This window comes from Conger conger, chromosome 4, assembly GCF_963514075.1.
Source record: "Conger conger chromosome 4, fConCon1.1, whole genome shotgun sequence".
Classification (NCBI taxonomy): domain Eukaryota; kingdom Metazoa; phylum Chordata; class Actinopteri; order Anguilliformes; family Congridae; genus Conger; species Conger conger.
In genome coordinates, this window is record NC_083763.1 from 54,933,597 (window position 1) to 54,957,797 (window position 24,201).

The following is a 24,201-nucleotide window of genomic DNA, read 5'->3' on the forward strand; positions in this document are numbered from 1 at the left end:
GGTTAGGGTGTGGCGTTTAGTCAGCCTAGGGTGTGGGGGTTCATAATCAGGCTAGAGCGTGGGGATTATAATCAGGCTAGACCGTGGGGATTCAAATCAGGCTAGAGCCTGGGGATTATAGTCAGGCTAGAGCCTGGGGATTATAATCAGGCTAGAATTTGGGGATTATAATCGGCCCAGGAGTGGGCAACGGGACCCTCACCGGAGTCTGCCGTCCTGGGCCGCTGCTCCGCCCATGATGATTTTGGTGATGAAGATGCTGGGATCTTCACCAATGTGGGGGTTATCCGTGCCTCCTGCGATGCTGAACCCCAGGCCGGAATTCCCCTGGGAACAGGACGGGAAGGACGATGTCAGGAGAACTCACGGAATGGGAAACACGATTATAAAAACACACAAACACACCTCCAGAATACAGGCTATGACTTGCAGGCATGCACGGAGACAACCTATCACAAATTCCACTAATAAATTACTGCTGAAGAATGATACGGTTTGCTCAAATAGTACCAGTAATCCACTTTAATGCATGAGAATCCCAGATCAAAGAATGCACAACCCTTCCCTTCCCCTGGTTTAGGGGATATTCTCTCAATACCACCCCCACAATTCCTTCGAATGTCTCTTTTTTAGCCCTCAGAGAAACCTTGCTTAGCTTAGACTGCCTCCCATTCTGCCAAAAACTGAGGAAACACACCGCACCTCTTGGTGTGTTCCTGGATGAAAGCGAGCACAGCGCTAACAGGGATGTCCTGGCTAACGCAGGCAGTGTTGCTCTGTGTGATCGCTCAGAGGAGGTGAAGGGGATGAAAGCACTCAGCTAAGAGCAATACTCTGTCATCTTTACATGTGCGCAAAGTCACGATTAAAAAAACATGTTCCGGCTCTGCGTGTAAAGAACTTAAAGTGCAGTAAAGAGCGTGTTCTTTGCCTTGCGACCTCCCCATCCCCCCGAACGCACCCATAATTAACCCATTAATCACACTCGTAATGAGCAAACACACTTTGCACTCGGCCTAAGAGTCTGTAAGAGCTTGGGAAGTACAGCACGATGGCATCGTTTTTAATGCTCATTTCCTGGTCTCGTGGAGAGATGCTGCTCACTAGCGCCTCTGTGGTTGGCCTCACAGGAAAATGTAGTGGCAATCGGTTTGCTCTTCATGTAATGTCTCCGCATATGCCAATTTTTTTTTAGGTTATTGTGCTGTAAGGACAATACAGCAATACTTTGTGGACAAAACAGGGACAGTTTGCATCACTGCTGAGTCACTCTCTCACACGCTTAGTGGAGGAACTGTCTCTGAATCCAAATTGTACAAAATGGATGCATCAGTAAACTTGCTTTTCCTTCACTCATGTATAGTCAGTGGGTGAAGTATCAGGCACTTGGGCCAACACCTTTTCTACAGTCTATGGGTTGGGGTGAGGTGATCAGAAGGGTTATGGGTGAGGCAATCTGGGTGGTTGGGTGTTGGGGGTAATCTGTGCAGTAGGTGGCCGGGCAATCTGTTGTGGTTGAGGTGATCTGGGTGGTTGGGGGTTGGTGGTGACCTGGCTGGTTGGTGGTTGGGGGGTGATCTGGGTGGTTGGGGGTAGGGGGATGATATGGGCAGTCGGGGGGTGATCTGGGTGGTTGACGGTTGGGGGGTGATCTGGGTGGTTGGGGGTAGGGGGATGATATGGGCAGTCGGGGGGTGATCTGGGTGGTTGACGGTTGGGGGGTGATCTAGGTGGTTGGGGGTAGGGGGATGATATGGGCAGTTGGGGGGTGATCTGGGTGGTTGGCGGTTGGGGGTGATCTAGGGGGTGAGCAGTTGCGGTTGGGGGTTGCGGTGATCTGGGCAGTTGGGAGTGATCTGGGCAGTTGGGGGGTGATGTGGGTGGTTGGCGGTTGGGGGTGATCTAGGTGGTTAGTGGTTGGGGGTGATCTAGGTGGTTGGGGGGTGATCTGGGTGGTTGGTGGTTGGGGGTGATCTAGGTGGTTAGCGGTTGGGGTTGGGGGTGATCTGGGCAGTTGGGAGGTGATCTGGGTGGTTGGGAGGTGATCTGGGTGGTTGGCGGTTAGGGGTGATCTGGGTGGTTGGGGGTTAGGAGTGATCTGGGTGGTTGGCGGTTGGGGGTGATCTGGGTGGTTGGCGGTTGGGGGTGATCTGGGTGGTTGGTGGTTGGGGGTGATCTGGGTGGTTGGTGGTTGGGGTTGGGGGTGATCTGGGCAGCTGGAAGCAGCCTCTTCTCCAGCATTGTTTATTCATGTGGAGCCGGCAGCGTTCAGTGGGGAGTGTGCAGCTGAGAGAGGTCAGAGCAGAGAGAGATTGCCCCCAGGCTCTCCACAGAGGGGAACACCCCGCTTCGTTCCAGCTGGATGCCAAGCTACAAACATAAATTAATACGTCCCAGGGAAACGGGCTCAAAATTTGTGGCTTGGCATCTCTCCCTGTCAGAATTCAGGAATCACAGTCAAATTATTTTAACAACCAGTGTCAATTTTGGTAAATAATAGGTTATAAAGTTATAATAACTATTATTAGTTTGTAGGCTTATTGTAGAACATGGTGGCAGAAGCCGGACGCATAAATTCTCCTCCAGAGAAGCGGTGTTATGATTGGCTGCATTTAGAGCATGCTCAGTATGCGGTTGGTGCCTTCTCTGGTGTAGTGGGGGTAGGTGGTTTATTTATACGACTGGTGAATTATGCAGACCCGTCATGCATTTTAATGGGGTGGGGGGCACTGTGCAAGCTGTGCATAGGGAACCCAGGGTGGGCTTCCCACAGTGAGGCAACCTGGGGGGCAGCAGAGATGTTGTTGGGAAGCAGGGCAAAAAATAAAATAAAATAAATAATAAATAAATAAACTTTATAAGTGGGACCTGTTCTGGGTTGGGCGGACAGAGAGAGACACAGAGGGAGATACAGGGAGGGGGAGAGAGAGAGAGCGGGAGAGAGAGAAAGAGACAGACAGAGAAACAGAGAGACAGAGAGAGAGAGGGGGGGGGGCAGAGAGAAAGCTCCTACTTCCTACTCCTTTCTTCTTTCTGTCTGTCAGTCTCTCTCTCTATCATGTGCAGAGGCAGCTGATGCAAGGTGACACTTAATGATGATACGCCAAACCCTCTCTCTCAAGAGCAGGACCCCTGTCCCACCCACCCCCAAACCCAACCTCCACCCCCCACCCCCCGCACCCACCCACCTTCCACTCAGGACCACCACCTCACTCCGCTAATATTACATACATCGCCGGGGCTCCATGTCAACTCTAAGTCAATAAAAGCCCCGGAATCGCATCAAGGGAAAGAGCTTTGTGCGAACGGAGCGAGCTTTTATCAATCTTTTTAAAATTATGAGAGTAAGGCAGAATATCGATTTCTTTACCCCCAAGAGAACGCCTTTCCTCCAAATTATGTGCTATACATAGACAAATCTATCCACGTAATCTCAGTTTATATTGACCCTGTTATTGTATCCTAAACGCTTATCTATTTTGACCACTGCATCTACTCTGTTTTTAGATATCTTTTTTAAAGCTCGGTTTCTTTTCATTTTCTCTATTTTGGTCAACAGGAATTGTATGGAGGGAGCAGTGGAAATCCTGTTTAAATATACATTTGTTTTGTATTTACACTAACAGTAGAGTTGTTCCTTACTCGTTCAAGTGTGATTTCCTCATATTCGTAATCTGCTTCTGTTCCATTCACCTGAAAAGATAGAGACCAGACATTAAGGACAGGTGAGCCACAGGTCAGGGACAGGTGACCTACAGTTTGGCTTTCCGCGACACCATCATGATACTGGGATAAAGACAGACTGAAACTGCAGTGATACAGACCACTCAGACCCAACTGGAGACCTTTGTCTTACCCTTAGCCCAAACATCCATCTCTTACAAGAAGTTTATGATATTGTGCTCCTGTACTGTAGGTGATGATATCGCCACTCAAGAGATCATTCAGAGTTCACGTCACAGAGAGCAGGACATGGGTACAACACTTTCAGCTCTACAACCAACCATACAACACTCTGTCGCTCACAAAGTGTAACCACACACACATAACGTAGCATAGCATAACATGACAAAGCATAGCATAGCATAGCGTAACATAAAGGAACATAACATGACATGACATGACATGGCAAAGCATAGCATAGCATAGCATACACAAGCTAATCAAAGCAGAAGGCCTCTCTTTGGCTGTACATTAGCTGGTGTTTGTGGGTGTGCAGAAATCGATTTCATCAGCACTGCAGCGGTGGCTATTGATTGCATCTAGGCTCAGTACAGGCACCCCGGTGGCAGGAACACTGTACTTACAGCAGACCATGTCAAATCATTAGCTCAGAGGTCCTCAATCCTACTCAGAAAGGGCAGGTGTGAAAGAAGGCTTCAATTTCAACCGATCATTTATACTCCTGATTCTGCTAGTCAAGGTCCTTAGCAAAGACTGTAGTCATTAGGAGAATCAGGTGTGTAACTGCTTGTTTGGAACAAAAGCCTGAACCAACAATGGCCCTTTCTGGATAAAATTGAGGACCACCACATTAGCTAAAAACTGAATCCCTTTCAACGCCAGTACAATGAATGCAAATTCCAGTAAAAAAAAAAAAGAAAAATCCACTTTCGACAATACTCAGAACAGAATTTTTCTTTCATATGACAGTATCACTGCCGGCAACATGTTTCGGGAAAGATTCTCAGGGACCTTCAGTAGTTTGAGCAGCGTCTTAAAGAGTTAAAGTATTTCAGACGCTCGCTACTTAGCTCAAGAATACGACGGCGCCCCTGAGGATTTAGAGAAACGTTTCTGAAGCAGCGCGTCTTAAAACAAACGACGTGACAGAAGAGAACGCTTCAATGCAAATCAAACGCAAAGCCGCCACAAACTCCAGCGGGAACAAAGAGTCGGTTTCCGAGCACGTGACGCAAAGACGATATTACAACAAAGAGGAGAGCCGGGGGGAAGGGAAAGATGAAAGGCAGGCTTTCGCCAAACAAACTACAGAGAGCCGCGTCGAATCTGGAGCGCGTTTTATGTTCTAATGACCTACATAAGGGAAACTAATCAAGACGATGCAGAAAGGAGGCTGCCGCTTCCCAATGAAAGACACAAAATGGTCGCTCTCCATCAGCATTGAGTTACCGCCAGCGTAATTAGGCCTTTTGATGTGGAGACTCAAATCTCACACAAGGTAAAAAAGCTCATGCCAATTCAGAGATTAGGTGTTGTCAAATCTGGCATTAGCAATGAGGCACGGCGCAAAACAAGAGCTTAAATTTATTTTTACTAGGATTACTGTACAACAACAGCCAACCGTCTGCCAGTCACACACAATCAGTTCCCCAGCTATGTTTTTGAAATATATATTTTTAAACTGGATGTCACCATTTTCCCCAATTTTTCGATACAATACTTTTACAGAGATTCCCACAGGGAAACTGGAAGTTTCTGGAATGCTCAATTTTATTGACAAGCTGTCAGTGCCACTCTCTCCTTTGTAAAGTACACTGTATGCTAGAGAATGGTAAATGCTACAGTCTGCTGTATGCTACAGTGTGCTACAGTCTGCTGTATGCTACAGTAAGCTAAGTGCTACAGTCTACTGTATGCTACAGTATGCTAAGTGCTACAGTCTGCTGTATGCTACAGTATGCTAAATGGCAAAAGGCTAACGTATGGTTTGCACCCAAAACACCTCACACACTCTGGTCTTCCCTACCACAGCAGAACACCAAAGCCACATTTAACGTCCAAGATTTTTATCTTGAGGCAGCACTGAGTTTAATCACTGTTTCAGTTCAGTCAAACTGAATTAATTCAGCAGAGTCCAATTACAGCTGCAGTGATTAAATGAATGTAGGGATTTCAAACAAACAGCAGAGCCATGTGCACCCTCATTACCAGAACACACACACACACACACACACACACACACACACACGCACTCACTCACTAACACACTCACTCACTCAGTGCTCCCACAGTCTGAAGGATTGTAATGAGAGCAGGCACACGTTTGAGAATCTATAATTATACACATTTAATAATTTTCCACTTCACGGGAAAATTAACATTCAGCAAACGGGTGACAGAAAGTATTAATTCTGAGCAGTAAAAATCAATACATTATGCATGGATGTAAAATAATAACAGCTCATATACAATACAAACACACAGAGTACACTGTGTGTTCAGCAGTCTATAGTGTTAGTACAGACGACTGCTCTTACCGCCTGAGCCAATGTCGCCCCACATGTAAGTGTGTATATCAGCTAAGAAGGTATTGAAGAGTTTATAGAGCACCTTTGGTAAAGGTACAAGACAAAACGGCTTATTTCATAGCGTGGGGTCATCTCAGTGAGTGTGAGAGTATTTGGCATGACCTTAAGAAGGTAGGCTGACCCTCTCCTCATCCTAAAGCTCTGACCTCAACAATGACCTCAATAACAAAAGGCCTCACCCACAGAGAAAATAAACTCCAGCCCCCACAATGCACTGCTGTCACACAATTGCAGCAGTTTCTTCCCAGTCTGGTTCAGTTCTATGTGATTCTGTAAACCTCCATAAGCATCCAAAATGGGAGATTTAATGCCCTTAAATACCAAACAGGTGTTTTTTGAGGAAGCACAGATAGCATCCATCTCTGACAGAAATGCGGTCACTCTCGGAGGGATCAGTGGCTGACAGGAGGGGCTGGGGTGTGACACTCATCAATAATGCCAAGTCGCTCAATAAGAACTTTCCGCCATTTTCACAGAGGAGACAGCTGTTCTTCTGAGACCACAGGCCAAGCCTTGTAAACATACTGTGACATCACTGCACACTCTGGGTGCACCGTTTAACCCAAAGGCATTAGGCAAAACTCGAAAAGACCAGACAATGCTGTCCCCATGAGTGTAGGTCTACTTTCCACAGAATGTCTGTGTTCTCCAAGCTGTTCTCTTCACTTCAATTCATAAAGTAATTACAAATAATTGCATGAATCACAAGCATAATTACACATTCTCTATCTGCGGAAAAGGCAAATATTTAGAAAAATGTGCCTCAAATATTTAACAATAATCCTGGTAACACCAGATTCAAGAACAAATAAATCAACCGAAGACAGTTATTTGAGGGGAACACCTAAAGCTGAGCATTATATCTTTCAGAAGGAAACGCATGAGGAGGCAAGTGAATGTTATTCCTCATTTTGTGTCAAAAACGGGGAAGTTGTGTCTGAGCGGAAACGGAGAGGCGAGAGATAAACGAGACCATTTTCCACGCGAACGCCTACGCGTCGCAACATCCGACAGACGCGTCAGGGCGAGAGCGGAATCCACTTCCTAATGGGAGACGCAAACTAATACCTCATAAGCTGACACCTCTAAAACCCGCTGCTGCACCAGTCGCCCAAAAACACATTAACTGCCATCAATACAAATGCACTTAACGCGCTTTAAAGCGGCCAGACCATACGCAGCCGATACAACGTTTTTACAAGCGCTACGTTAATTTCATTGCTTGCCATTTACGAACCGTAACATCAGCCTGTGACAACAGATATTTCATCGCGGCGAATAACTCTTTGACGGATCGCGTCGCTGTCAAATGCTGGCATGAATTATTAATTAATCTCTCAGCAATTACATAATGCATATGTAATGCCCGTGAAAGAAAATGAGGTTATCGCTCAAGGGAAGAGCGAGCCACATTTTCAAAGAGGAAAATAACGGTTACAATCTGTGTACAAACATGCAGAAAATAAAATAATTCTCCAAAGCAGGGAGCATTTCAGCTTACACAGTGGCTTCTCTCGATTCGTTGCATTTAAAAGCGGTGGATTAATTCTACAGAGAGAGGCGAATCACACTGACAGCAGGTAATGTTTCATGTTACGACTGCAATCCCATAGCAAGCAGCTGTTCCGACTGCCTTTTAAACCAAATGAAATTAAGGCTCAATAAGCAATTTGGGGTTTAGTACAAAACCAGTTAAACATGGGCGGACCAATCTCTGCAGCAAACGCAAACACAAAACACACAATAAAATAACAATTACAACATGGTGGACAAGCACACTTGAGTGTCTAATGAAAAACCCAGCTCAGGGATAACGTGTCCAAAGCGTGTTCTGTTCTACAATGTGTCCGTTCGGTATGATATGTTCAGTGGACCGAGGGCTCTCCAGGGGGGTCAGCATTACATTACATTAATGTTACTTAGCTGACGTTTTTATCCAAAGAGACTTACAGTTGATTAGACTAAGCAGGGGACAGTTAAGGGCCTTGCTCAAGGGCCCAACAGTCGCATGGATCATACTGTGGCCGCACCGGGGCTTGAATCACCAGCCTTAGTCTTGTACCTTGGCCACTCGGCTACAGGCAGCCCAACAGTGTTGACATGCGAGGATCTTGAGAGTGACTTCCCTCGACCACCTGTCCCACCCAGCGAGGGTGACAGAAGCTGGGCACGGGGGTCTTTTTGGCCAGAGAAGGGCTGCTAAGTTATTACCAAGCTGTTGAGGAGGTGGGGGCACAGAGTACCCTGCTGTTAAACCAGGAGGTAGACTTCCTTCCAGAAAAGATCATTTAGGGCCCATATTGTACATGTTTCCAGTGTTTTATTTTAGACCCTGATATCCTTAAGATTAAATTTGTCTGGTCCAAAAACAATCTCTCTTTCAGTTTAGAGTCACGAACTGAACGCTGCTTGAGATGAGTGTTTGGATTTGTTCTGGCTACAAGGCGGGACACGCAGAAACAAATAAGCGCATCGTAGAGATGGCTTAACAACACGGAAGTCCAAACGGCTTGTTTAAACGCACATTTTCTTCCTATGGATTGTGCGCATTTACGTCATTTTCCAGAATATGGGACCATTAACCATCAATATTGGAGACTGCAAGGTATGAGAGGTGGGGCTCTTAACATAACTTAACGGCAAGAATTGGCCATTCAGCCCAACAACGCTCGCCATTTTCCTACCACTAACAGGGTACTTAGTTCCCAGCATTTACCTACAAACCAGATAATATCCAGCACCGTATCCAGCCTGATCTTGAATCCCGAATCGTCATCACCCTTTACAGGACGTCGAGTGACAGAACATTACTTTGTTTCACTCTCACAAGAACCGAATGTACAGCTTTCCGAAACCATGCTGGGATTGGTTCGGCTCGGAGACGCGCGGCTATGCACGGGGTAGCTAAACGTGGAAGCAGCCAGCCCAAAGAAGGAGGGGGGGGGGCGAGTATTCAGAATGAAAACGGCTGATGTTGTCTCTCCCAGTGTGTAATGACTCAGCAAAAACAGGCCTCCTAATTCACTTCAACCTTACAGCAGAAACGGAAAAGGGCGCCGCACCACGAAAAATAGCGAATTTTTCACAGCGTCTCCAGCTTTTGGACTAGGATAATACAGGCCAAACTACAATAAAACCCCACACAGGTTTATGTGTCACTGTGTCACTGAGAAAAAGCTGAATTTCAGCTACAGTAAAGCGGAAACACTGAACGCGGTCATCTATAAAGACCGAGTCCTCACTCACCGTGACTGGACTCTTGACAAGGCTCGTTCATAATCTCCATATGCCAGGCAGCAAATTAATGAGATCAGAAACCTTCATTTTAATTAAAGGAAGCTTTATTGCAGGGAGCCTTATTAACATGCAATGCTGTCGCCCTCAAGAGAGGACACTCAACTCAGACCATATGAATAACACAGTGTATATTCTACACTCACCTAGAGATACACCACTCATCTAAAGACCCATATCAACAACATACTATATATTTTACACTAAGCCACAACATATGACACTCATCTAAAGACCCATATGAATAACATACTGTATGCTCACCTACAGATATACACATCTCAAGACCTATATAAAATGGAACGTGGACTTTTACCCAAAGCACTTTACAATTTCTGCCTCTCATTCACCCATTCTCACAGACCAACAGTGACTGGCAGCCATGCAAGGCACCAATCAGCTTGTTGGGAGCAATTGGGGGTTAGGTTGACCTGGCAACCTTCGGCCTGCCAGACCGAATGTACCTCCTGAGCTAACATCGGCCCCAACGTATATAGACAACGTATATAATCCAGTACAATCCCTCATCTAAAGACCCATATAAAGAACATATTATATAATGTACACTAAGCTACAGACATCTGCCACTCATCTAAAGACCCATATAAACAACGTACTGTATGCTGCACACTCACCAACAGAGACACGGCACTCATCTAAAGACCCATATAAACAACATACTGTATATTGTACACTCACCTACAGAGATACACCTCTCATCTATAGACCCATATGAATGACATATTATATATTAGACAAATGGGCCTCTGTGTAAAACCAGGGATCTACAGTGCTCCCATTTTAGGAGCACTTGCTCTTGACCATTGATGTGTGCTAACTGGAAAAATGATTTAGGAGCACGTCTACTCATTGAGATGCATTAGTGTGCTCCTAAATCTTTTAGCTTAGGAGCGCATGTACTCGTTGGGAAAAATGGCTGAAGAATGTGTGCATCTGTAAGCAATGAAGACCTCCATCTTCTCCAGAATAAACACCCTGTTTGTGACACCCCCCTGCAGCCCTGGTTTCTGAGTGGGCTGCATCACACAGCCAGATAAACATAAACACCAGGGCTGACACACTGCTTTCAGCACCATGGACATCTGCTCTCAAAAAACACACACAAACGGATACCAACACAAACTCATATACACACACACACACACACGACCCCGTTACAAATCTGTCAAACACCACATGGTTCCAAGCTGAAATGACGCTGGTGAGGAGCGCAGTGGCAGCAGTGTAAATCACACTCATGGTAATCAGCAAGTGTGAAAGTCTCCGGTGGGATTCCAACCAGACTCGTTGCACCATGGCAGCGAGGCTAATGCTACCGGCACTGTTTCACAGGCCGACTGATGCTAAAGCTAAACTCTCTACTACACCCGCGCACAAATGCTAACGCTAAACTCACGACGGTTGGTCCTCTGATGCTAACGCTAAACTCGCTGTTACACAGGCCAACTGATGCTAACGCTAAACTCTCTACTACACCCGCGCACAAATGCTAACGCTACACTCATTGTTGTAGGTCCACCAATGCTAACGCTAAACTCGCTGTTACACAGGCCCACACATGCTAATGCTAAACTCGCTGTTACACAGGCCCACACATGCTAATGCTAAACTCGCTATTACACAGGCCCACACATGCTAATGCTAAACTCGCTGTTACACAGGCCCACACATGCTAATGCTAAACTCGCTGTTACACAGGCCCACACATGCTAATGCTAAACTCGCTGTTACACAGGCCCACACATGCTAATGCTAAACTCGCTATTACACAGGCCCACACATGCTAATGCTAAACTCGCTGTTACACAGGCCCACACATGCTAATGCTAAACTCGCTGTTACACAGGCCCACACATGCCCAAAGATGCTAAATTGAAATGCGCGTCTATGCAGACCAGCTGAACAAACAGTTGTTAAAGCTAAATGTACTTAGGCTCAGTTATTAAATCTAAACAGTTATACACAGTCAATAAAGCTAAACACATTTTCACAAATAGCTGCTAAATCTAAACACACAGCAGCTATAGCTACATTTTTACACAACATTAACAAAAAATGCATCCATTCAATCTTAGTAGGTTACTTTCCAAAACTGCATTCAACAAGATCCCATCTCTTTGAAATTCAATCATGAAATGCTATTTGTGTATTTCTCCTCCTTGTGTACCTTGTGTACCAATCAATCCATTGGACAAAAATGAACAAGTAAATAATTTTAGCAACAAACCAATACAGACACTGTAAAAATGAAGAGAACAGAAACTCACATAAGGAGGAGAGTCCACGCTGTCTGCATTGACCACGACGGGCGGTGGGTTTGCCTTGAAGAGGAGAAAAGGTGAAATTAGCATTTAAAAGCGACAAGCACAAACCAGATCCCGTTTCTAACAAACAACCGCTTGCTTCACACTACTTCTTCACGAGTTTTAGCCAGAAAACACAAACGCTCAGACGGTCACTTATTCTCTGCATGTTTGAAAATTAAAACCTGACTGGCATTTAGTGTGGGGGTTAAAATGGCAGAATGTGTACGTACACAACACACCATACTGCAGCAACGGTGAAGCATGAACAGTCTTCACGCCTAAATGAGTGGAATTAAAATCCCCTAGGTCAGCCTGTCCTTCTATACGCACGGATTTTACCAGCTGGAAAACACACAAACACGCGCGGGGTGCCGACGATGCTATCTGTCTGTAATCTCTGTAAACTCCACCACAACACCAGTGGACTGGGAGGGATGAAAAAAGAATTAAATAAATGAGAGGTAGAGGGGGGGAGAGAGAGATAGAGAGAGAGAGAGAGAGAGAAATGAAGGGGGAGAGAGATGAGGGAGACAGATGTTGGAGGGTGGGTGAGAGAAAAAGAGAGGGAGGGAGAGAAGGGGAGAGAGAGAAATGAAGGGGGAGAGAAAGATGGGGAGAAAGAGGAGAGAGTGAGAGGGTGTGGAGGAGAGAGGAAGAGCAATAGAGAAAAAGAAGAATCGAACAGTGCGGGGGGAGAGAGAAAGAAGGAAAGGTGAGAGAGATAGATAGAGAAAGAGAGAGATTGAGAGAAAAAAAAAGAAAAAGAAAAAAAAAAAAGACCTGTGGCGTGGATGCAGGGAAGACAGTGGTCTCGGCCGGGACTGGCGAGATAGGGATCACAGGAATTATGGGTACAGAGGGAGGCACAGCATCTGCCTGCTAAACAACAGCATGGGGGTCAAAGGTCAGAACACAACACAATCACAATACAGCACAGATGAGGATCCAGAAAACACCAACAATCACAACACAATGGGAGAGCCAATGGGGAGAGAGGGGATATGATGGACACTCTCCCCCCCAGCCAATGGGGAGAGAGATGGACAGATATGACAGGAAGATGGGTGACTGGAAGGAGTGGCTGAAACGGTGCGAGCAGTTGACACTGGAGGACTCGTAAAAGGGGGGTGGGGGGTGTTTCATGAAGCAGGATTACTGAGTTAGCGGAGTAAAACCCGGAACAGCTCCTTTTACCTCAGTCCATGTTCCACATTTGGGAGGGTCCCGCATTTTAATTATCAGGCTCAGTAATCCTGCTTTGCGAAAAAGAAGGTCCAAGATGCATTAACCTTCAGACAGCAGCACAGCTCCCACAGTAGTTACTAATCATTTAGAGACTTTAAATGATATAAATTAGGAACTACTCCTGGAAAAACGAATGTTTGTGAGCGATTCATGGTGCGGCTCGAAGACTGATAAGAGTCGGAGTCGATTTGGAAGTTAGCTTGGTCAGTACGTGGGAATTTGCTTGTCTGTAGAAAAGAGGGTTATTCAAACCTTTTTAATTCCCAAGCCTGCATTTTCCACTGGTGTACAGTCCTTTGGTATTGTCCTAATGGTAAGCACAGTAGACTGGTACACTATATGATGTGTGTACTTTGTCATTATTTATGGAAACCAGCACCAGAAAGAGTTTTCAAAATCAATGCAATGCACATGGAGGTGGCATTCAGCATTCCTAAAATGTTACTTAATGCACAATAAAACGTAAGCAAGCCTTAATACAGAGAACAAAGAGTACAACATTAATTTCATATTTCATAATTGGATAGCAATTGTTCTCAGTGTCTAAGAATTGAGTGGTGTTCTCAAAGACACAGAATAAAACAGGGCAAACATGAAACACAGGCAGGGAGTTATGCAATAGAAGCATTTCAGTTGAGTTGAGGAAGTGGCATTTTGGAGAAGATGTTTTTTTGGAAAGCAGATAGTTGTGATATTTGTGACTTTGATTACTTGGGCGGTTGGGGGTGGGTTTTTGAGGTAAGCTCTAGGTGGAGGTGTGAAATCGGAGCGGTGTGTCTGTGAGTGAGTGTGTGACACAGGAACACTCCCCTGTAGAGCACCGGCCCTGTACAAAAGCCTGACTCTCTGATCTCTGTCCAACGCCAGCGGACAAGCTTTCAAAATAAACCCACGGCGAGCTACTACTACTGAGCATTCATGATCTTTATGCAGGAGGCAACGACCGGGCCAACTCAGCCAGCAAATGAGTTATGACATAACATGACATAACATGACATAACATGACATAACATGACATAACAGGACATAACAGGACATAACAGGACATAACATCACATTACAGGCATCTGGCAGATGCTGTTATCTAGACCGCAGTGATGTACAACAAAGTGCATAACCAGGTACAAGTGCACTGAAAACCTTAAAGGGAAGTACAGTTCCAACTGCTAGAAGTGACCACATAGAAGACAAGAACTTTGACCTTGCAGAGTAATATTTTCAGGACAAAAATAAGCAAAAGCAGCAGTCTTGGCAAATATGACGCTAGCAATAATAAAACAAGTATAAATACTTTAAGTATAGGACTAATCTAATGAGAAAGAAATGACAGTACAGAGAACCAATCAGATTTCAGGAAAACCTAATCTCAGACACTGGAAATCCCTTTTCTGATGTTCTCTCCTGCCATTGGTCAGACAAAGATTCACGTTCCGCAGGTTTTTTATTATTATCATTTTTTGGGGATTTTTTTGTATTATTTTTTTGCATGGCTCAATAAAATCATGTCATTTGTTTTTTAATGGAGTTCGTCGCAAGTGTGCGAGTCCTTTCTTTTCAAACTTCCTTTGCAACTCGGCAATGAATGGGTTGAGCAAAGCAGCAGGTTATGAAAATAAGCGGGTTTCGTGGGTCGGAGGTGGTCGCTGATTTGAGTGAAAACTGCAGCTCCAGGAAGCCCGGCGGGGGGGCTCAGTGCAGCTCAGCAGATCCCAGGGCCGGGGGAGCGGAGGCGGCCGTGTTTGGACAGGAGTGTTGAGTCTCTGGAACAGCATCCGCTGAGTGGGCACGGATTACGGGCAGGGCCCATTGTGTCCGGGGGTCCCCACAAAGGAGGGATAAGCAGCGGATCTGTCCGTACGCATCACCACGCGTCACCCCATCACGCCCTCCCCCCCCACGCGCCCCGACCACCATCCCACCTCAGCCAATAAGAGGAGGAGTAACCAACCCTTTCCCCCACCCCCAACACACCTCAGCCAATGAGAGGAGGAGTAACCAACCCTTTCCCCCACCCCCAACACACCTCAGCCAATGGAAGGAGGAGTAACCAACCCTTTCCCCCCACCCCCAACACACCTCAGCCAATGAAAGGAGTTGTCACCAACCCTGCCCTCCACCTGCAACCGACTTCAGCCAAGGACCATCTAACCAACAGTACAACCCCACACCCTCTCAATTCTCAGTTAATTAAAACTGTATTAAAAACATGATTGAAATAATACTGATGTCACATGATCAGATGTGGCACCTGAGAGCACGGCCATGACCATACGACTGGAACAGGGGGATGGGAGGGGCAACAGTGACGGCCAATCAAAATGATCGATCTGTGGCCTTTCGACCAATGGCTTTACAGATACCTCCAAATGAACACAAACCCACAAGAAACACACATAGGTGATCAAATGATCAAACCACAATTTTACTTAACTAAAACTAAAAGCATTTTTAGTTATGTTACAGATTGGACATAAAAAAACAAAACAAATGCAAACAAATGCTCAGATGTTTCGACCAGCAGTAATTCCGATAGCAACAATAATTCATAGCTAATATGATGAAACCACAACTTAATGAATAGCTAGAACTAAAAGCGTGTTTAAGTTAGGTTGTGATAAATTAAATAAAAGACATAAAAGAAAGACATAAAATGAATGAAAACAAATGTTTCGACCAGTAGTAATTTTTATAACAATAATCCATAAGTCAAACGCAAGGGCTTTTGTCCAGGAAGCAATCACACACTTTCTGCTGGTTCTTTTAAAGAAACAACATACAGACGGATGTTTTCCAATGGGGTATTCCAGCCAATCACACAAATGGCTCGAAGCCAGGGGAACATCAGTCATCTTTCACATTCTGATATATTTTCTCTTATATTTTGTAAATATTCAACTGAAAAGAAGAACATAAATAACCAACCACAATATATACACTCACAGAAATAAAGGTAGAAAAAGTGTCTAAAAATGTATAACTGCTTGTCACTGGGGTGGTACACTATAGGTACATAAAACTGCACCCCTAGTCAACACTATATCCAGCATTGCCCAAGCCAGCAATTTGTACCTTTTTTTGCTGGGAAAACATACTCATTTGTACCCAAAGGGAACACTACTGTGCCTTCAGGGTACATTTGGGAAATGTGATCCTTGAAGACCAAAAATGAACCTCTACTGTTACTATTTGTTGAGGATAAAAAGAAAAAGGCGTGAAGGTTGTTCTCTCTCATGGATATACAGGTCCCACAGAACGTGAAGCACCAGCCCCCCCCCATCCCCTCTCTGTGTCCCCTCTTCTCTCCGCTGGAAGACGTACCTTGTCGAGCGCCCACGAGCAGTCGTGCCACCAGCCTCCGGCGGAGCTAACCTTGGCCGTGCTCTTGGTGGGGCTCTTTTTGACGCTGTCCCGCAGGTTGGTGAACCTGGCCCTGTTTTTGGAGGGGGCGGGCAGGGTGCACGTGCTGTAGTACCTGGGACAGCCCCTGGGGGGCGCGTCGGCCGCCCCCGGGTGTACCTGCGACCGGAGCGGAGGCTGGAGGTCCAGGTGCTGAGGGAGGTCCGGGTGCTGAGGGTACAGCAGGTGGTGCTGATGCTGCGGTTGCCACGCCGACTGAGAGTGGCGGAGTTGGAGTCGGGGCTGAGTCCCGGGTTGGCCGGCAGCCCTCCCCGCGTATCCAGGGCAACCCTCCGAAGAGCCGCAGCAGTGCTCGTGGCTGTGGTAGTAAGTGGTCATTCTTTCTCTTCTGGTCGCCAAAAAATAACAGTCTGTCCCTTTTTAATCTTCGTTTTATTTATTCATTCATTTCCCAGGACAGAAGAGAAGAGAGGAAAGGAGAGCGGAGAAGAGTGTGAGAAAAAGAGGGAGAGGGAGAAAGAGAGGACAGAGCGAGAGAGAGAGAGAGAGAGAGAGAGAGGAAAAGAGAAGGAGAGAGAGGGAGAGAGATGAGTCGAGTCGGCTTGTGCTTTAGGTGTTTTCTGTAGTTTTTTTTTTTCCTGCACTGAGCTGGTAAGAGATTAAGAGGAAAAAAAACAAAAAAACAACAACAAAAACAAAAAATCCAATCCAGTCCTCTGGCTTCAGCCCCACTCCACTGACATCCTCTGTTTCGGATGGGTCCCCTCTCCCCCTCTCTCTCCCTTTCCCGCTCCCCTCTCTCTCTCTCTCTTCCTCTCTCATCCCCTCTCGCACCAATTAACAGGCTCCAATGAGCAGCGCACATGACAGCACACAGTCTTTTTCCAGGCATTAATAATCGATGCGTTGCTCTGATTCTGATGAGAACAGAGCCAGAGTCAGACTGGGGGGGGGTGCAGGCCTTTTCTTTTCCAGTGGGTGGGGTCTCCTGACCCATATTCTCATTTCAACCATTCTTACTTTCCATCTTTCCCTCCCTCGTCTCTTCTTCTTCTTCTTCCTCCTCCTCCTCGGACAGCAGAGGGGGAGATGGGCCAGATCTCGGAGGGTGTGTTAATCTGAGTGCGCTGTAGAGAGCCTGGGGGCGGCCGATCTTAGCGAGCGCAGCGGTGGCGGCTAACAGCCGCGCGCTTCGTTAGCTCGGCCAATCGTGAGAGGCCGCGGCCAACGCCTCCGGGAACGGCGAGCAGGACGGTCGAGCAGCCCCGCCCCGCGTCCGGGGTCCGAACCCGCGGTCCGCTGCGGGAGACCAGCGTCCTTTCGACCGCCGTGGTGGGATCCAGTCCCCATCGTCTGAGGTCACCTGTTATTCCCAGTCTTCTATCATTTATTATCAGCGCTTTGAGCTGCATTCTGTATGAATGCTGCCATACAAATAAAGCTATTAATGGTATGAATAAGCTATTAACTGAGATATGAATAGCCTGCCGGGCTAAAGGGAACTAATCCCACTATTATTGGTACTCTTGGGATGACATCAGAATCTGGAATAGGCGTTCACATGGTAACTCGGGTGTCCAAACTCACGGTGTACACAGCCAGCTTCCAATTCGCATGTAGACAGCAAATGTAACGTCTGTAAATTATGGATGGGATGTGTGAACAGCCTAAGCCAAGTTGGCAAGGCATCTACAACAGCTACAGGAACCAAAGCTTGATTTTCTGGGTGAAAAGGCCCCCACGCTTCCACCTCTCAATGGAGAACAGGTTAGACATCCAAACTACCCCTGGCAAAGATGACAGCTGACAGTCTTTTCCTATAACTTGATAAAGTTAGAGAGAATTGTGGGGTGGATTTTTGAGCATATTTGCCAGATTGATATAGTTGGGTTTGCATTTATGGGCTGCCCTCTTTGAGACTTAAGGTAATATCAAGACAGAACCAATGTCTGCAATTCCTGAACTCTGATCCTTGAGTTTTTTATTGCCTCCTCACCATCGTCCTCACTATCCGCGGGGAAAATATGCACTTGAATCTTCCTGGCAAGTCCTGGGAACGATTCCATATGTTTAATGAAAAATTATTCCCATTACAGTGCTAAGTGGTATGTTTAACCGTTTATGTATTTGTGATGGTCAATTACCATCAGTCTTTCCCCTGGGTTTTCCCATGCTGATGGATGGCAAACGGATTTTGCCTGCAAGTTACACCATTTTTATACTCTAGTGAAACAGGAAGTGATGGAATAACACTATACAGAACTTCCTTTAGACTGATTAATTTGAATAAATGATTACTTAATAAAAAACACTGAAACATAAATAATATATATAAATAATAATAAATGTATTGAAATAAAAGTATATAGGTTTCCTATATGTTTGAACATAACACAGATTGTGTCTTTTACTAAATACAATTTTTTAAATTAATTTAGCAAGGGTGCGAATAATCAAAGAAGATAAGTGCAAGTGAGAACCTTTAACCCCATAAAATGAAAAGTTTGTGTCAAAATATATTGCCTGAACCACCAAATACATGGAAGTCACCTAAATTGTTGAAAATTCAAAACCTAAATCCAATCCAAAGAGGCAGCTAAGACACAGATTAAAGGCAGATACACACTGTAGATGCACAAACTTCACATTCTGGGCAGTGTATACCACTAGTGCCATCTACAGGCTGACTGTATGACCTGCAGGTTCGAATGCGTCTGGCTTCAATATTACTGATTATCACACCCCTTAAACTAAGACATACACCCAAGGTCTCAGACTACAGCAACAATGTCCCCACCAGTCAGTAAAGTCCCATCAGTCTTTTTCTCATCATAAACAACCAGCAACAGACAATCATCTGTAATGACCTCTGTTTACAAAAGAGTTCTGTCAGCTGAAAGAGTTCTGTCAGCACCGTGGGTTCCTCTAGTTTCTGCTGACCATTCACAACCAAATGAAGGAGACTTTCATACATGTACAATCTTACAAATGTTTTCCACTGGTTCTTTTCACAACCCAAACTGCCTTCCTTCACCACAGAAGAAAAGCCCAGCGCATTTAACATGGTCTTAAATCAGAGTCTGAGACCATAGAATATTAATGGGTAACTGCATCTATATTCTACTCTAGCCCGGAGGACTTCCTTGTCTGGTACATATTTCTGGGGCATTTGATCAAAGGCGACCGATCCCAGAAGCTCAACATGGTGAACATTAGCCAATTACAGCACAACATATCCACCGTTTGCTGTAACCACCTTATGTTCACAAAGAATATTGCATAAAATTGCCAGTCTTGTGAAAGAACAGGACTTGAGAAGGAGAAATGACTGCTGACACACAGACACACACACACACACACACACACACACAGTGGAAAATGGGGCTTCCAGTAAAACTGCAGTGTCTCTGATCGCAGGAAAAAAACAGGAGCAAACAACTGAGAAACCACTGAACAGAGAGCTCAAGGCAAACTGCAGCAGAGAGAGAGAGGAAAGGAGAGAGAGCGAAAGAGACAGCGAGAGAGAGAACAAGAGAGGGGGTAAGTGAGGGAGGGAGAGAGCAGGACTTTAAGGGGGAGAGATAGACAGAGAGAGAGAGAGCAGGACGTACTCTTTACGACTCGGACGTGACAGTATCAGGCTCTGTCTGTCTCACACACCGCCCCCCCCCACCAACCCCACCCACCCAGACACCCCCCCTCCCACCCTGCAGATCAGGGAGGGTGTGATGCACAAACTCCGCTGCCAAGAATCAAATTTTCATTCGCTCTGACCTTGCGGTGGATCGAGAGCGCTATAAATTCAGCCGCACACGACTTCTCTTGTCTGCGGAAATTGGAGGTGGCGAGGAGGGATAACAGTGCGGGCCCCATGAGGAGGAAGAGGAGGAGGAGGAAGGGGTGAATTACTGAATCAGACCCCCACCTCACACCCCTCACACGCTCTACCGCTAACGGCCCCTTTCGCACGAACGTCACGCAGGTGAGGAAGACGGATAAAGACGACCGTGCGTCGGAAACCCACCTGACCAAATGGCCCTGCTTAACGCTGCCATGGCAACCACCGTAGGCGGCCCCACGAGCGCACCCTGGTGGAATCGCGGCGCTACAGCCGCAGAAATGCCCGTTCGGCATTCAGCCTCAGGCTAAGAGCTAAAGGCTAAGGGCTGTCAGCCCAGGGGACAGTCTGAACGAGCTGCTGCTCTTAGCTAATTACTTCCTTCAGCAAGACTGTGGTGCAACACAAGGAGGAAGGTATAACCAACAGCACTTGGCTCTTTCTCTGGCTCGAAAAGGAAAGGCAGCAAAGCGTAATGGGATGAGAGACCGTCACACGTGCAGCAGACAGACTCCTCTCACAAATCCAGAGATACCATTGGGCCAAATAATCAGAACAAATATTTTAACCCTTTAGACGCCTGTAAAAAGACCATTTGCTGAAATGCCTGCGTCTGTGAACATGATTTGACAAGAAATGTTACCCAGACCTTTGAAGTGCATGTTTTCGGCAACAAACTTTCCATCGATCATTCTTGGGGATCAGCTGGACTTCATATTTTCAATATGTAATAATATTTTATATTCGTATTTTATCAGTATTGAAACAGCAGAATTTAATTTAGCTTTATGGAAATCCAGGCCTGAAACAGTTATCTGACGCTGATCTGCAACCCCACTGGACCCGGGGGAAAACAGCTCCTGTCTGCAGCCGACAACTGACTATTGACGACCCCTCTACAACACATCGCCCCCTACAGGAGATCAGGTGCCATGGAGCTGCCCCCCGGACCCCCCCAATCGCAACCCCTGAGACCAGGCAGAAGAACATAACCCTTAAATCTTTAATGCCATTTTCTAACCAGTGTGACCTTTCCGTGCTGTCTGTGTTGCCGTACTGCTGCTTCCTTTCGGAGCAAAACATTTTGTACTCAAAACCCACGCATACGCGCATGCACACACACGCAGACACACTAAACAACAAACAAGACAACACACACACACCACAAAACACTCAAACAAGCACATCCACGACCCAAGACTGACAACACACACACAAAGGTATACAGACACACGCAAACGCTCGCACAACACAAAACATGCATGCACACAGACAGACAGACACACACACACATACACACACACACACACACACACACACACACACACACTCTGTGTGACCTCCAGTTTTGGAACAGTGAGAGGGGAGATCTGTGATTACAGTGCGCCCCCCCCCTCCCCCCAAACTCAGGTCCACAGGGATATGAGCAGATGAGCAGCTTCCTGTTAAAGCCCTGGGGATCTCTCTCCCGTGTGTAACAGCAGGTCTATCAGCAGAGAGCGCTGGGCTGGGGTCGGGCTGCAGTACTGCCTCGCGGGCCAGCAAAGAATGGGCTCTCCTCCCTCTATAGCTGGGTCCCTCACGCGATTATTTGGGGGTTCAGGCCTGGGGTTTGCCCTTCTGTTACTCTGAAAAGTAGTTATAGTAGTTACAGTCTTCTGTATAAAGCTGGATAAAAGTGACTGACTGATGCACTGGATGTCTTACAGCAAGAATGAAGAATCTTCCGGAATCCAAGGGTTTTTCCCAAGCGTAGCCCCGTCCAATCCCAAATCAGACGGGTCGGGTGCGCTCGGAGGAATCATTTGCAGATAACGCTTTTAGTAATAATAATACAAACGACAAACAAACGACAAGCAGAAAACTGGCTTCTCCCCAAACGAACCCTTAAGTAAGCATCGCCTTTCCCGTACAGCGGATTAGGCGAATCCGATAGGGTAACACCCGATATGTCCCCTGCAATCCAGAGACCCTGTCACGGGTCACATAAGGAGAGCAAGGACACTACTTACTGTGTGCCGTCTCTGGTTCTAAATGGACATCAGTGACAAGGAAGCTCCAATTATCATCTGTAACCAGAACTTTAAGAGGAGACAGCCAGCCTTTAAAAAAAAATAAAAAAAATAAATAAAAAAAAACCCAGACATGTCAAATTAAAGGAACTGCACCACTAAATATTTAGCGAATGCATAGAGGAAAATGTAGTTAAATCACCGCTCATTATCTGTAATTACAGAGTTTTTATTATCTGCTTGTACGAGTCACAATGTACTACTGATGTTGTGCACAAAATGATGTTTCTAATGTTAATGCACAAACAGCTAGCTAAACAGATGGTTTGTAATTAACCTTCCGAGACCACGGATAAATAACTATACTCTGACGAATGCACTACCTGAACAGACCAATACTGACTAGCTAACTGTGCACTAATACACTCCAATAAGGATGAACATGATGAATTGGGAGAGAGAAAAACAGCGGTGGCCTTTGCACGGCTGAGGGAGCAGTAATCTTCAGTTACCCGTTTAGAGAACAGGGAGGCCATGTTGCTATCAGGACTGTAGCTAAAGCATCCGTGGGAGGAGGCTACCTCCTAAAGTAAAATAAAGATAAAACTACCAAACAAAGACTGACAGGTTAAGCCTAAAAAACACAGAGGCCATGTTGCTGTCACTAACTGTAACGAAAGTTTTAGCATCTTTGGCAGGAAGTTACCAGCTAAAGCAAAACAAAATTAAAACTACCAAACAAAGACGGTCAGGTTAACCAGCTAAGGTGTGAGATCAGAAATAAGTGACAATCACTCCTGGTAACTGAAAGCAAGTTCTAGAACACTGACTTATAATTTAGAATCTAATTATAAGGGTTGAATTGCAATAGTAGATGCTCGGCATATCATAAACAAGCTCATAGCCTCGTGGTACGAATTAACAGTTACTATGATTCTGAAAAATCACACCGTCGGGGGAAGAAGGCAGACAACTGTCGGTGTCGTGAGAAGTGGCTGCTGGGAGCTTAGAGCAACAAGATGGCCAGCTGGAGAGAGGACGCTGAACGGAGAGGTCCGATTGGACTGTATGGTGTGATCACAAGGCTGAACAAGGGGCAGCATCTTTCACACCTTAGTACGCCAGGGTAAGAAACCCCAATATCATGCGATTAAGCCACCAGGACCCAGCGAAACGGGTTCTAAAGGGGCATGGCATGAGTGAATTTAGGCGGACGCAAGCATCCCTGACAAGCTGCAGTAGCCTGACGGAGTTGAACTTCACCTCGGTATTTTGGGAGAGATCCCCCATCGCTACCTGCGGCCGTCCTGCTTAATCTTATTTAGCGGGGAGGATTAAAGCTATCAATCTCACTCTCCTTCTCCCCTTCGCCGTTTTCCTTCTTTAATGAAGATTTCCCATCAGCTGCAGCCTGGTTTGCATTTCTAAAGGAGACTCATTCCGGGGGCTCCCGAGCTCATAAATTATTCCGGACTCAAACCGCAAAGTAAGAAATGCATTGGCTTTACCGCCCGGTCCATTACGCTGTCCGTCACTTCAAATGAGCGATAAATCTGAGAGATGGAAGATTCACATTTTACCCCCAAAGAAATACTCTGAAGTCATGCCCCACCAGAGACTGACAGAGGGGCAGAGGGAGAGAAGGAGAGAGGGAGAGAGGGGCAGAGGGCCACAGCTTCATCAGTGAAGATGAGGACCTCTGGAGGAACACAAAGAAGGGTGCCACAGTGCAAAGAGCGTAAAAGTGGGCCTTCCCATTCAAGGAAGGAAAAAAGTTAAAAGCCTTTATTACATTGGCATATCAATGAGAAACTGATGTCAAAAAACTATGTTGAAACCAGCCACACATGAGGACC

At 46.1% G+C, this 24,201-nt stretch overlaps 1 protein-coding gene across 21 annotated transcripts in view; it reads right to left on the reverse strand.

Annotated features, from left to right (window-relative positions):
- dlg1a (discs large MAGUK scaffold protein 1a) overlaps positions 1-24,201 on the reverse strand; it is a 173,991-nt gene that overhangs the window by 48,192 nt on the left and 101,598 nt on the right. For 10 of the 21 annotated variants that reach the window (XM_061240215.1, XM_061240212.1, XM_061240210.1 and 7 more), the window contains 4 exons: positions 12,674-12,772; positions 11,855-11,908; positions 3,643-3,693; positions 203-327 (listed from right to left, as the gene is read on the reverse strand). In XM_061240215.1, coding sequence (XP_061096199.1) covers positions 203-327; positions 3,643-3,693; positions 11,855-11,908; positions 12,674-12,772 — 329 coding nt within the window. The remainder of the gene's footprint in view (positions 1-202; positions 328-3,642; positions 3,694-11,854; positions 11,909-12,673; positions 12,773-24,201) is intronic. The other 11 variants (XM_061240220.1, XM_061240219.1, XM_061240217.1 and 8 more) reach the window with 2 other exon arrangements.